This window comes from Brassica napus, chromosome C2 (assembly GCF_020379485.1).
Source record: "Brassica napus cultivar Da-Ae chromosome C2, Da-Ae, whole genome shotgun sequence".
In the NCBI taxonomy this organism is placed as follows: domain Eukaryota; kingdom Viridiplantae; phylum Streptophyta; class Magnoliopsida; order Brassicales; family Brassicaceae; genus Brassica; species Brassica napus.
Window position 1 is genome coordinate 50,093,600 of NC_063445.1, and position 13,281 is coordinate 50,106,880.

General features: G+C 37.7%; 2 protein-coding genes across 3 annotated transcripts; both read left to right on the plus strand.

Moving 5' to 3' along the window:
• Positions 1–686: 686 nt before the first annotated feature.
• LOC125574853 (ultraviolet-B receptor UVR8-like) lies at positions 687–4,129 on the plus strand. Of its 2 annotated transcripts, none has more exons than XM_048746919.1 (6): positions 687–1,077; positions 1,476–1,741; positions 1,829–2,178; positions 2,366–2,770; positions 3,167–3,551; positions 3,630–4,129. In XM_048746919.1, exons 2-6 carry the CDS (start codon positions 1,517–1,519, stop codon positions 3,870–3,872), a joined length of 1,608 nt encoding a protein of 535 aa, XP_048602876.1. In that variant the 5' UTR covers positions 687–1,077; positions 1,476–1,516; the 3' UTR covers positions 3,873–4,129. The 2 variants fall into 2 exon arrangements, with proteins under 2 accessions (XP_048602876.1, XP_048602875.1); XM_048746918.1 differs by having other exon boundaries at positions 688–988.
• Positions 4,130–11,246: 7,117 nt separating this feature from the next.
• LOC106432909 (anther-specific protein BCP1) lies at positions 11,247–11,899 on the plus strand. Its single transcript, XM_013873754.3, has one exon. It carries the CDS (start codon positions 11,343–11,345, stop codon positions 11,697–11,699), a length of 357 nt encoding a protein of 118 aa, XP_013729208.2. The 5' UTR covers positions 11,247–11,342; the 3' UTR covers positions 11,700–11,899.
• Positions 11,900–13,281: the final 1,382 nt, after the last annotated feature.

Sequence of the window (13,281 nt, forward strand, 5' to 3'; positions counted from 1 at the left end):
AACCATTTTTTTTCATTCCTACAATTTTATTCCTTTACATTCCTTTTCTATTCGTTCCTCTTGTTTCCAGAATGGTCACCAGTCAGAATTTGGAGTTTATAAAGTTACAGAAACAACCATTAACACATTAAACTGTGTTTAGTTTACAAAGTTATGGAAAAAAACACCGTATCACTGGTAACCATCAAGAAACATTAGAAATGAATAGGAATAAAATTTTGGGAAAGATGAGAAATTAAGGTTCTTTATCAAAATTAACAAATAACAAATTTGCATTATAATTATCTAAAAAAAAAAAAGAAATGAGAGAGAACGAAGAGGAAAAAATATTTTCATGAATGGTAAATTTTTTAAGAAACATTAAAGAATGTAGTGTTTCTCTTTTCGTTCGCTTGGTTATCATTGAAACTCATTTAATTTTCTTTGGTTTATAAAGTTACGAAAACAAATACTAACACATTTCATACACAATTAGAACAACTGTAGAAGAATCAGTGGATAACTATGTCAGGACTCATGATGAGTAACTAACATTTTATACTCCTAAGTCCTAACTATTAAACTATAAAGATCCGTTGGATGGATAACTTGTTCCACCAGTCGAGCCCTCTTTCGGATGCACACGCATATGTATACAAGATGTTATACACCACTACAAGTATACGTATATGTGCACATTATACATACATACCACATCACAAGTTATCAGAGAATGTTGTAATAGAGAGATCCTAATTGCCTTGAGACCACCGCATAAAAGAGACATTTCCTCTTCATCCACTTCCCTCAACGCACAAATTTGCAGACTTTCCGAGAAGAAAAACAAAAGTTTAATAACTAAAAATAAAAAGAGAATTTTCACCGTCAATTCTCTATAGGAAAACATCGTCCGATCATTCTTTTCATATCCCTCTTTCTTCATTGCTCTGATCAGACATCAAAAACAAACAAAGAGAAACCACTTGGGGCTGTCTGTAAAATTCCAGAGGTTCGATTCTTGATGATGATGATGGTTTGATGCATATGGGTTTTCAGAAACTTCGATCCTTTACGATTGATTGATCATAACTTTGCTTGGTTAACTCTTGATCTCTTTGATGTGTTTGGTGTTGTTCAATTAAGATTTGGTTTTGAGTTTTCTGGGTTTGTAAAGTCAAAACAGAGTTGCCGTGTGCAGAGGAGAAGGAGAAGTTCTTTGCGTGTGACAAACAGTTTTCTTTAAGATTCATCTTTATTCTTACCATTATTGATTACTACACTTCTCCTTCTTTCGTTCTTGAGCTAAATTTGATTTGATTGTTTTCACAGAGTCTTGCTCTGTTCTTGCTTAGAAATAGAAAAGTCTTTCTCTGTTCTTGATTAGGAACAAGAAGCCTTGTTATATAACCCATAACATTGCTTCCTTGATACTATTTTACAAGCTATAGTTTGAGAGTTGTGACTTGGATCCTAACTTGTTTCTGTTTCCTCTGTAGATCATAAGCTTCAGGACCTGTAGTTGAATCTGTGTTCCGAAATGGATGCTACAACTAGTGGAACTCAATCTTTACATTGTCATAACTTACCGGAGCAACCAGTTTCCTCTGCTGCTTCTCCTCCCGTGACTCCATTTCAGAGGCAGAAACGCCAATGCTTTGGAGACTCAACTCCTGGAGAGTTTCCTTTAGCAGCTAACCCTTCCATTGTCCTTCATGTTCTCACTGAATGTAGATTGGATCCTCGTGACCTCGCAAATCTTGAGGTTTAATTCTCTAAAAAAAGTCTAAAATCTTTTTCTTTTTTTAAAAAAAATTTCAAGAATTTATTAATTTTGTTGTTGTTGGTTTAGGCAACATGCTCCTTCTTTAGCCAGCCAGCACACTTTGCACCGGACTGTAGCTTATCCTTACCTGAGCTCGCTGCTCTCGACATGTGTAATAAAAGGATGATTTTCAAACCGATGAGTGAACAAGAACGTGAAGAAATGAAACGTAGATGCGGAGGTTCATGGAAACTAGTCCTTAGGTATTTGCTGGCTGGTGAAGCGTGTTGTCGAAGAGAGCAATCTCAAGCCATTGCTGGTCCTGGTCACAGCATTGCCGTCACATCAAAGGGACAAGTCTATACCTTTGGTCACAATAACTCTGGTCAGCTAGGACATGGCCATACCGATGAAGAAGCTCGTATACTGCCCGTCAGGTTTACTCCTCATTTAGTATTACAACCGCAAGAACCTGAAGACGGCCCTGACATTTATAGGCTTGAAACAATTACTAAAAAAAAAAAAAATTTTATTTATTTGAGGGCATATACATACTAAACACTAATATTTTGGGGTCATAGGCGAATGTTTCATAACCAGCACGAGTGTTGTCGTGTTGTGCAGGTCAATGTTGGGAATCAGAATTATCCAAGCAGCAGCTGGTGCTGGTCGGACAATGCTGATAAGCGACAATGGGAGTGTTTACGCGTGTGGGAAAGATTTGTTTGGTGAAGCAGAGTATGGAGGGCAAGGAGGGTCTAGACAGGTTACAACTCCTCAGCTTGTGACATCTTTAAAGAACATATTTGTTGTGCAAGCGGCGATAGGGAACTTCTTTACTGCTGTTCTGTCGCGAGAAGGGAAGGTTTATACATTCTCTTGGGGCAACGATGGTAGACTTGGTCATCAAACCGAGGCTAATGATGTCGAGCCACGTCCTTTGTTAGGACCGTTAGAGAATGTACCCGTTGTGCAGATTGCTGCTGGTTATTGCTACCTTCTTGCCTTGGCTTGTCAACCAAATGGCATGTGAGTTCCTTCTCTTATACACACACTCATTGTTGTGAATAAACTCGAATTAATCGCAAAAAAAAAACAAAGAAACTTAAAGATCAAAACACACAATTAAGTTTTTTTCTTGTCACAAACACAATTAAGTTAAATATCGGTTTTATACACTAAGACCATCTCAGGCCCATTTCTATATTTTATTTAGAGATATAAAATAGTATTTCTCTATATTTTCCTCTAAAAATATAAGAACTCTATTATTATTAGACTCGTGCATCGGAGCAAACTCATTTATATAATAGAGTTTCTCTAATTTAAAAAAAATATATATAGAACTGAATTGGATTGGAGATGCCGAGATGCTCTAATATTTGTCAAAGACCGGTTCTGACGCAATAGCAATGCTTGTTTTAGGTCGGTTTATTCGGTTGGTTGCGGTTTGGGAGGCAAACTTGGTCACGGGTCAAAAACCGATGAGAAGTATCCTCGGGTTATCAAGCAGTTTCAGCTACTGAACTTTCAACCTAGGGTAGTTGCAGCGGGTGCTTGGCATGCCGCGGTTGTAGGTCAAGATGGAAGAGTGTGTACTTGGGGTTGGGGAAGATACGGTTGCTTAGGACACGGTAACGAGGAGGGTGAGTCAGTTCCTAAGGTCGTTGAAGGGCTAAGCCATGTCAAGGCGGTTCATGTAGCAACAGGAGACTACACTACTTTTGTGGTCTCGGAAGATGGTGATGTTTACTCTTTTGGTTGTGGTGAATCTGCTAGTCTGGGTCACCATACAGCCGTTTTTGAACAGGTTAGCGCTTGCTTAATGTAACATATAAACACAACACAAACACCTTATGTTTTGGTTTGGTTTTGGTTTTGTCTGTAGCGTGATCGGCAAGCTAATGTGTTGAGTCCAGCGGTAGTAACATCGCTGAAACAAGTGAAAGAGCGGGTGGTTCAGATTAGTTTAACGAACTCGATATACTGGAACGCACATACGTTTGCTCTCACGGAATCAGGGAAGGTATTTGCGTTTGGTGCGGGAGATAAGGGTCAGCTTGGAGCAGAGCTTGGTCGTGACCAAACAGAGAGGTGTGCACCTGAAAGAGTAAATATCGATCTCAGTTAGCGGTTGCATGGTTTGACGCCAGGAAAACGCAAGGAAATTGCGTTTTTAACTTTGTTATGTTGATAAGACTTCGGAAGTTTGTTACAAAGGGGGGGGGGGGGGGGTATAAGTTAAGGAACTTGTCTTTAACATTTTAATTGTATAGGGTTTTAGATCATTCTAATTGTTCATTGGGGTCATGTTTTAGGTTATGTTGTTAGTAATTGTCGAATAATTTCAATTAATCCATTTGATAAGGGAAATTAATTTCATTTGTATAGAAAGCTTAAAGGGCTAAACCCAATTTCTGGTTGAAAAGGTCTTCATCGGCTGTTTAGACGAAGGTGAGTTATGGAAGTATGTTTACTTGTGAGACACGGGAGGGAGCCCAAATGAAATATTATACATTGGTTAGACCATTTTTTATTCGCATGTTATAAATCATATTGTGGATGTCCATAACCGACCCAATGCTAGAGAGAGAGAGTCGACCGTGAGGGGAAAGAGAGAGAGAAAATCGGCATCTTGCCTTTTCCTTATTAGATTATGATTTGTACTTTTTCCATATTTGTATTTCCTTTCTTTAGTTTTTCATTATTATATGATGGTGTAATTCCCTATATATAAAGAGCTCCTTATGTTTATGAATAATACAGAAACATAGATTTTAATCCTCTAGTTTCACAACACGTTATCAGCACGATAGAATCTAAATCCCTAAGCTAAAACAAACCGCCTAAAACCCTAACCCTAATCGGCGAACATCCTTACCGGCGAACCATCCTAATCCCGATCGCGAAACCTTACATCCCGATCCTTGTTTGCAATCTGTTCCCGATCAGCTTCAGCTTAAGGCGTTCCTGATCCTAGCTCAGACGATCTCGGCTTGTTCAACCTCAGCTCGCAAACAAGACGATCTCAGCCAGCTCGCGGACAGCTCGCGACCCGATCAGAACGTTGGACAGATCGCGTTCCCGATCTCAGCAATCAGACAGCTCGCGACAACATCAGCTCGCGTTCCGATCAGTTCCAGCTCGCGGTTCATCTCTTTGGTGGTCCATTCAACCCTACTTAAGGTTAAGGTAATTCGAAACCTTAAAGAGAACCCATAATCGAATTTGATTGTTTGATAAGAATCAAAACCATAAAAACTACAAACCCTAATAGTATGATCTAATGTTGAAATCAAAACCATGAGGTAATAGATCAAAACCCCAATGAGTAAATCGAAGCTCATAATCATAAGTTCGATACCCCAAACCCTAATCGAGATTGATTGTTTGATCAATTAAAATCGAAACCTTAATGGTTTTGAATCTCAAAACCCCAATGATGTAAGATCAAAATCGAAACCCTAATATCCATGATCCTGGCCGCATACATGCTTATTGCATGAATGCATGAAATCAATTTTATTTAAAACCATAATACTAAAACACATTCGATTTTATAAACCCTAATTTGAAATCAAATTGATTGATTGAATGAATTAAAATTGAAACCCTAATCTAATGCTTTGAATCGAAATTGATTGTTTGAATGATTGTATGTTTGGATATAGTATGCTAGCCTTGATTAATTAAAACCGTACTGAATTTGATCACATAGAAATCGAATGCTAGGATTGATAATCTAATTCTTGAATTTGGTTGTTTGAATTGATAAAACCGATTGAATGATTTTCAAATTGAAGTCGTATTGATTGTTTGATTGAAACCCTAATGTCTTGAAATTAAAATCGAATACTATCTTGTTTGATTGATTAAAACCGAATGCTTGAATTGAAATAGAAATCGCTTGCTAGGTTAAATGATTTATGCATTCTCGTCTTGATAATGATCCGGCTAGTATTGATAGTTTTCATACATTCTCGAATGAATCCTAATTGTTGCATTGCTCGACTGTTTGATTGCAATTACACATTGAACTCTTAGAAAACTGTTTGCTAAGATTAAAAACGAATAACCATTGTATTGATTGCATTGAAACCGTTTGCTAAGATTGTAGCTGTGCAGCTTGTTTGCATCATGCAGGCATAATAGTACGAACTGATTGCATATAGAGTCTGAATGCAAAGATTGAACATGTATGCATCATATACGAATGACCTATTTGCATCATACCTAGAATCCGGATTGCTTGAGCATATTGATTGCATTCGCTTGAACACTTTTAAATCTAAATTATGAAACATATGATTTCAGATGTCGAAAATCAACAACTTGGATTTTGCTGCCATAAGTCTCTCTGGAGATAATTACTTGCAATGGGCACTTGATGCTAAGATCATCTTAAAATCCAAGGGACTCGATGAATGTATCACCGAGGGCACTAATGCAAGTGAGAAAGATAGATACAGAGTGATATTAATTATACGCCATCATCTTATTGAAAGTCTCAAAGATCAGTATTTAACTATTGAGAATCCTCTAGACCTTTGGACATAGTTGAAAATGAGATATGATCACCAGCGAACAGTGTTATTACCAAAGGCTATGTATGATTGGAGGAATCTCAGAATCCATGACTTCAAGTCCGTGGACGAGTATAACTCGGCCCTGTTTAAAATAGTTTCAAAATTCTGATATGCTTGAGAAAACCTTTTCCACCTTCCACACAAGAAATGTGTTGTTACAACAACAGTACCGTGAGAAGGGTTTCACAACTTATGCTAATCTGATCTCTTATCTCCTGCTCGCTGAGCAGAACAATGAACTGTTGATGAGAAACAGTGAATTGAGACCTCCTGGAACAAACCCACTACCTGAGGCACATGCGACCGTAGAGACTAAGAAAGAGTCGAACCATATCCAGAGTGATAGCCAACACAACCGTGGTCGTAGAAAATGGCATGGACGTGGTGGTCGAGACCAAAACTCGTTTGGTCGAAGCCAAGGCAACTCATATGGCCGTGGCTCCAATGGAGGCTGTGGACATGGCCGAGGCCGTGGTACATCTTTCAAGCCACAAAACTCGACCAAATCTGTGTGCCATAGATGTGGTATGGATAATCATTGGGCTAAGACATGTAGGACTCTCAAACATCTCGTTGACTTCTACCAAGAGAGTTTGAAAAGGAAGAATCATGAAGCTCATATGACTTATCAAGATGGTGAAGATGATTTCAATCATGAACGAGACGATCTTATGGATTATGAAACTTCAGATTGTTTAAAAGAATGAAATTGAATTCGACATCTATGTTTTCGTGTTCTTTGCTTTATGTTTTCTATGTTTTGATTCCTTTGAACTTATTTTATTAATGAATGGAAGTTTTTATATGAAGTCTCAAAAGTATCATTACAGGTATAACCAGTCTCATAGAGGGCTACGGCCAGGCTAACATCCTGTTGCCTAAGGGTACGCATCTAGAGATATCTGATGCATTGTATTCACCCAGCTCTAAGAGAAGCCTATTGAGCTTTAAGACATTCGAATGAATGGCTTTCATATTGAGACTAAGGGCGAAGGAAACAAAGAGTTTCTTCAGATCATAGAGATCGGTCAAGGCTATAAGAAAGTCCTAGAGTCTATACATGCACTCTCTACTGGCCTTTTACTATGCTAAGGCCGGAATGATAGAGACCAATGCTGGTGAGTTCACGTCCCAAGCGTTTAATGATTACTGTATGTCCATGGGGGTAAGTGTGGAACACTCCGTGGCACATGTACATACACATAAAGGCTTGGCCGAATCATTCATAAAACGAATTCAGCTAATAGCTAAACCATTGCTTATGAGGTCTAACCTTCCGGCCACAGCTTGGGGACACGCGGTCTTGCACACGGCCGAACTGATTCGTATCAGACCGTCTAGTGAACATAAATATTCCCCATCACAATTGCTTACGGGTCATGAGCCAGACATATCCCATCTTAAGAAATTTGGTTGTGCCGTCTATGTACCAATTGCTCCACTATAGAGAACAAAGATGGGACCTCAAAGGAGGATGGGGATATATGTTGGATATGATTCCCCCACGATTATAAAATACCTTGAGCCAACTACGAGTGATTTATTTAAGGCCAGGTATGCGGATTGTCACTTTGATGAATCCGAACATCCAACATTAGGGGGAGATAGCAGTAAACTGGTAAAAAAAAATTACATGGAATCAAATATCCTTATCTTGGCAAGATCCTCGGACTCAGGAATGTGATTTAGAATTCCAAAAGATTATACATTTACAAAAGCTAGCTAATCAATTTCCATATTCCTTTGCTGACCCGAAAAGAGTAACTAAGTCATATATACCAACTGCTAATGCACCAATCAGAATTGATGTTCAAGATGGACACAATCAAGTTGCTGCAGAGTCTAGACAACGTTTGAAACGTGGTAGACCAATAGGTTCCAAAGATAAGAACCCTCGGAAAACTAAGAAAGGTGCAGAGAATGAAACCGAGGTTGTTGAAACCCTAGACACGACCGCGACCGTTCCTAAATCCTGGGACTTAGCCGCGGTTGATCCCAAAACCCTAATAGCAATCGCGGCCGATCATGAATGCTTAGATGCGGCCCTGATGTATCTAATACTGATTCTTGGGACGCCAAGGTTCAAGGTACTGAAGGTCCTGATAATAATGAGATCTCAATAAACTATGTCTTGTCTGAGATACAATGGAACATAAAGAATGTCGACATTGATGATATATTTGCATGCAATGTAGTACTTGAAATCATGGATGGTAATGAGGATCATGAACCCACATCTATTTATGAGTGCACTCAACGATCATATTGGAACAAATGGAAAGAAGCTATAAACGTGGAGTTAAACTCTTTAAAGAAGAGTGATGTCTTTGGACCAATAGTCTGGACACCATATGATGTTAAACCAGTCGGCTATAAGTGGGTCTTTGTGAGGAAAAGAAATGAACACGGCAAGGTCGTGAGATATAAAGCACATCTTGTTGCACAGAGACCAGGAATCGATTATGAGGTGACATACTCCCCTGTGGTGGATGCTACTACTTTTAGATTCCTGATAAGCCTGGCTATAAGAGAGAAATTAGACTTGCGGTTAATGGATGTTGTAACTACATACTTATATGGGCCACAGGATAATGAGATTTATATGAAAGTACCAGAGGGTATAGAGTTGAAAAACAAATCGAGTACTCGAGAACAACACTGTATAAAGTTGAATAAGTCACTTTATGTATTGAAACAATCAGGCCGAATGTGGTACAATAGGTTAAATGAGTACCTAGAGAGAGAAGGATACAAGAATGATCCGATCAGCCCTTATATCTTTATAAAGAAATTCGGCCAGGCTTTGTGATTATAGCAGTGTATGTTGATGATTTAAATATCCTAGGAACCTCTGGAGAGATTTTCCAAACAGTTGAATATCTTAAGAAAGAATTTGAGATGAAAGATCTAAGAAAAACGAAATTCTGTTTGGGATTACAGCTTGACTACATAAGAGATGGAATCCTTGTGCATCAAATGACATATACAGAAAAGGTACTCAAGAGATTTAATATGGCCGAGTCTCACCCGTTATCCAGCCCCATGGTCGTGCGGTCCCTCGGCCTGGACACTGATCCCTTCCGTCCCAAGATGGACGATGAAGATGTCCTTGGTCCCGAAGTGCCATATCTCAGTGCCATAGGAGCTTTGATGTATCTGGCTAGTCACACACGACCAGATATATGTTTTGCCGTGAATCTATTGTCTAGATTAAGCTCTTGTCCAACCCAAAGGCACTGGAACGGGACTAAACATGTTCTTCGTTACCTGCAAGGAACGAAAGACTTGAGTTTATTTTATACTAACCAAAACAAAGAAGGTTTAGTTGATTTTGCTGATGCAGGTTATCTTTCGGATCCACACAATGCTCGATCACAGACAGGCTATTTTTTCACACATGGTGGAACGGCCATATCATGGCGTTCCATGAAGCAGACGATCGCGGCCACATCTTCAAACCATTCGGAGATCTTGGCTGTTCATGAGGCCAGCCGCGAGTTGTTCAGAACAGGGGGAGTAATACGTGTTGTACTCTTTTTCCTTCACCATGGTTTTGTCCCATTGGGTTTTCCTGGTAAAGTTTTAATGAGGCAACATCTAAAGCGTATTACAATCCCTGTATGATTATGACATCCAAGAGGGAGTGTTATAAATCATATTGTGTATGTCCATAACCGGCCCGGTTCATAACCGGTCCGGTTCATAACCGACCCAATGCTAGAGAGAGAGAGAGAGTCGACCGTGAGGAGAGAGAGAGAGAATCAGCATCTTGCATTTTCCTTATTAGATTATGATTTGTACTCTTTCAATATTTGTATTTCCTTTGTTTAGTTTTTCAATTATTCTATGACGGTGTAATTCCCTATATATAAAGGGCTCTTTATGTTTATGAATAATACAGAAACATAGATTCTAATCCTCTATTTTCACAACAAGACAAATTTTTTTTTTGAGTAACTGATTAATTCATAAATTAAAAAACATAGGAGTTCTAGCCCATTAGAGACCCAGTAGGGTAAAAACGGAGGGCCTCTTTTGACAGAGTATCAGCTTCGACGTTTGCAGAGCAATAAACAAAAGAAAACGTGATTGAAAGGAAACAAGCTGCAAGACGATTGATATCGGAGACGACACCAAAGATCTCTTTTGGGGGCTGCTTGCTGTTGATTGCTCGAATGAGCGTTTGATTATCGGAGAGAACCTGTAGATCTTCAAGACCCAGGGCTATCGCGTGGTGGAGACAGTCTCTTCTTCCGTATAAAATATTGAAAAAGAGAAAAGGATGAGATATGTGAGGAAAAGTTTTTCAATGTCTAATGGTTCAAATTATTTTAAAATAGAAAATATAATTTTGTCATAAGTTATCAATATTTTTGTTTCTAAAAATGTGTAATGTCTCATTAACGATGATGTTATTAGTCAGATAATCTAGGTTTGAAAAGAGCCCCATAGATTTTGACTTGATACATAAATATTAGATCAGGTACATCATCATCTTATTACTCATTCAGTTTTACAATGTTATTGTTATACTTCTCAGATAAAGTATAAGTTAAAAGGAAGTTAAAATCCAAGATATTACTAGTTTGAAACGGTTGTAATATTTTTCTACCTTTTTGATCATTAATCCAACCTAAATTGATCACCAAAATCTGTTAATATTTGGATAATTATTTTATGATTAACTGTAGCCAAAGTTACTACATTGGATTAAAGAACATTTATGGAAAAAGTTTTAGTTGTTGATTTTTTTTTGTTTGTTTGCTATGTTTGATAGGATTGAGACAAAAGGAGAACAACACACTTTAATGGGCAGGGAAGAAGCTTAAATTAGCAGTATAAGGTATATGTCATTAACCCTTTTTTTTGGCAAACCTTAAATTTCGCATTTTGATCAACAACTATATAAATAAAGAGCCTCTCTACACAACAAAAAACCGTAAATAAATAAAGGAAAATACCCATTAAACATTTGTAAAAAAAGGTTTTTTGGGGATTATTAACTAACTAACATAATGGTGCGCCTTCACGTAGCTCTCCTTCTTCTCTTCATTGCCGTCTCCACCGCCATCGTATCAGCTACCGATAAACCGTCGGTAACCACCGCCGGACCTCCAACCGCAACAACTCCGACCAGTGGAGATGTCGAGGCAGCAGAGGCTCCAGGAGACGACAATGCCATCGGAACAACCGACGATGATGCACCTGGTACTCCCGGAGATGATGATGTGGCAGTCGCCGGACCTATCGGAAGCGAAACTTCGTACGCAAACTATCCGCCGCCTCAGCAAACTTCCGGCAGTGGCGTCACCGCTATGATTGGAGTCGTTTCTGTCGCTGCTACGACGGTTGGATCGTTCTTCTTTTTCTGAGGTGTGATTGGTGCATGTAATTTAAGAAATTAATAATGTTTTTATTGAATGTTTTGGAGTAATAACTTTTTTCCTTGTAGATGTATCATGTATAAGCATTTTGCTTGTCCCTTCATGTATAACATTGGGACGGTACATATCATTACAACATAAAAAACTTTGTGTATGTGATTCTCATATATATGGTTTATTGTGTATAATACCTTGTGATTATTTACGTGTAACCTAACGACAATAGTTACCTTTCAAGTAGGTAAATACTAAACAGGTAAAGAGACGATGAGAAATGATGAAAGAAACAAAAAAATTTAAAACTTTGGTTCGTATATTTTAGTTACATGCCATTTTGCCAAAAACAAACTCGTATGAAAAACGTCGTTTCTCTACTTCCAGAAAGCTTGATGCTATGTTACTACTTCATCAAAATCATAAAGCTACTGATTTGGTGAGACTGAGTTAAAAAAAAAAAATATTTATTCGACCCGATAAGTCAAGAGTTCAAATCCGATTACAAAACCGATTTGAACAAAATTTTCCAAATCAATTTATTACATCCTAGTTTTGCACACCCACTAAACTGGCACGTTGAAATCGGTCATTCTCAACCATCGACAAAGATCACAGAAAAGTGATGCTCTTCTCATTGCTTCGGATGCCGGAACTTTACATGCCTTCTCCGGAGTAATAATTAGCTTCCGATGAACTCCTCGGAGAGTTATCTTCTTTTTCAAATCTATTATGATTTGCCTAACCAGTTTGATGGATATTTTGGTTTTGTGGGCCGGGGGGAAGGGGGCGTTGTTCCGGTTTGGTTATCAATTTCAGTTTGGATAACCAAACCGGAACAACGCCCCTTCCCCCGGCCCACATAAAAAGATACCCAAGTCAATTTAGAATTTTGAAAGAAAAAGAAACAAAGAATAAAGAATAATAAAATCATTAAACAAATTCTCTAATATTTTGACCATAAGTTGAATGATACTGTATGGTTGCCGAGAAGAATCATATTTGTACAACAAATAAGAAAAACTAGATTTTGATCCGCGCGCCCGCGCGGATATATTTTTCAAAAATATGTTGCTATTTATTTTTTTTATCACTATTTAAGACTGGACAAACAACTCGAATCTGAAAAACCGAACCAATTCCGATCCAAAAAAGTAGTACTAAACTCGAATCGAAATTAATTAAATATGTGAATTATTCAAAATTTTGGTATTTAGAGAACCGAAACCTTATCCGATCTGAACCAAAGTATTTCGGGTATTTTAATGTATCTGAAATAGATTTATATACTTATATATTAATTATTTTTAGATTTAATGTACATAAAAATATCCATAATATATATGATACTTTTAAGTTGGTTTAAATACTTGAAAATATATACAAATAGTCAAAAATAAATATATAAAATAGTTAATGTATACTCAAAACACCAAAAAACTTAAAATAATTATTGATTCTCTGTCCAAATATTTAAACCTAACCAATTTATATGTTAAGTTTAACATATGTTATTCAAATTTATATGTAATATATTATTATTTTTTTAGGATTTCGGAAAATTTAGAGCATATAA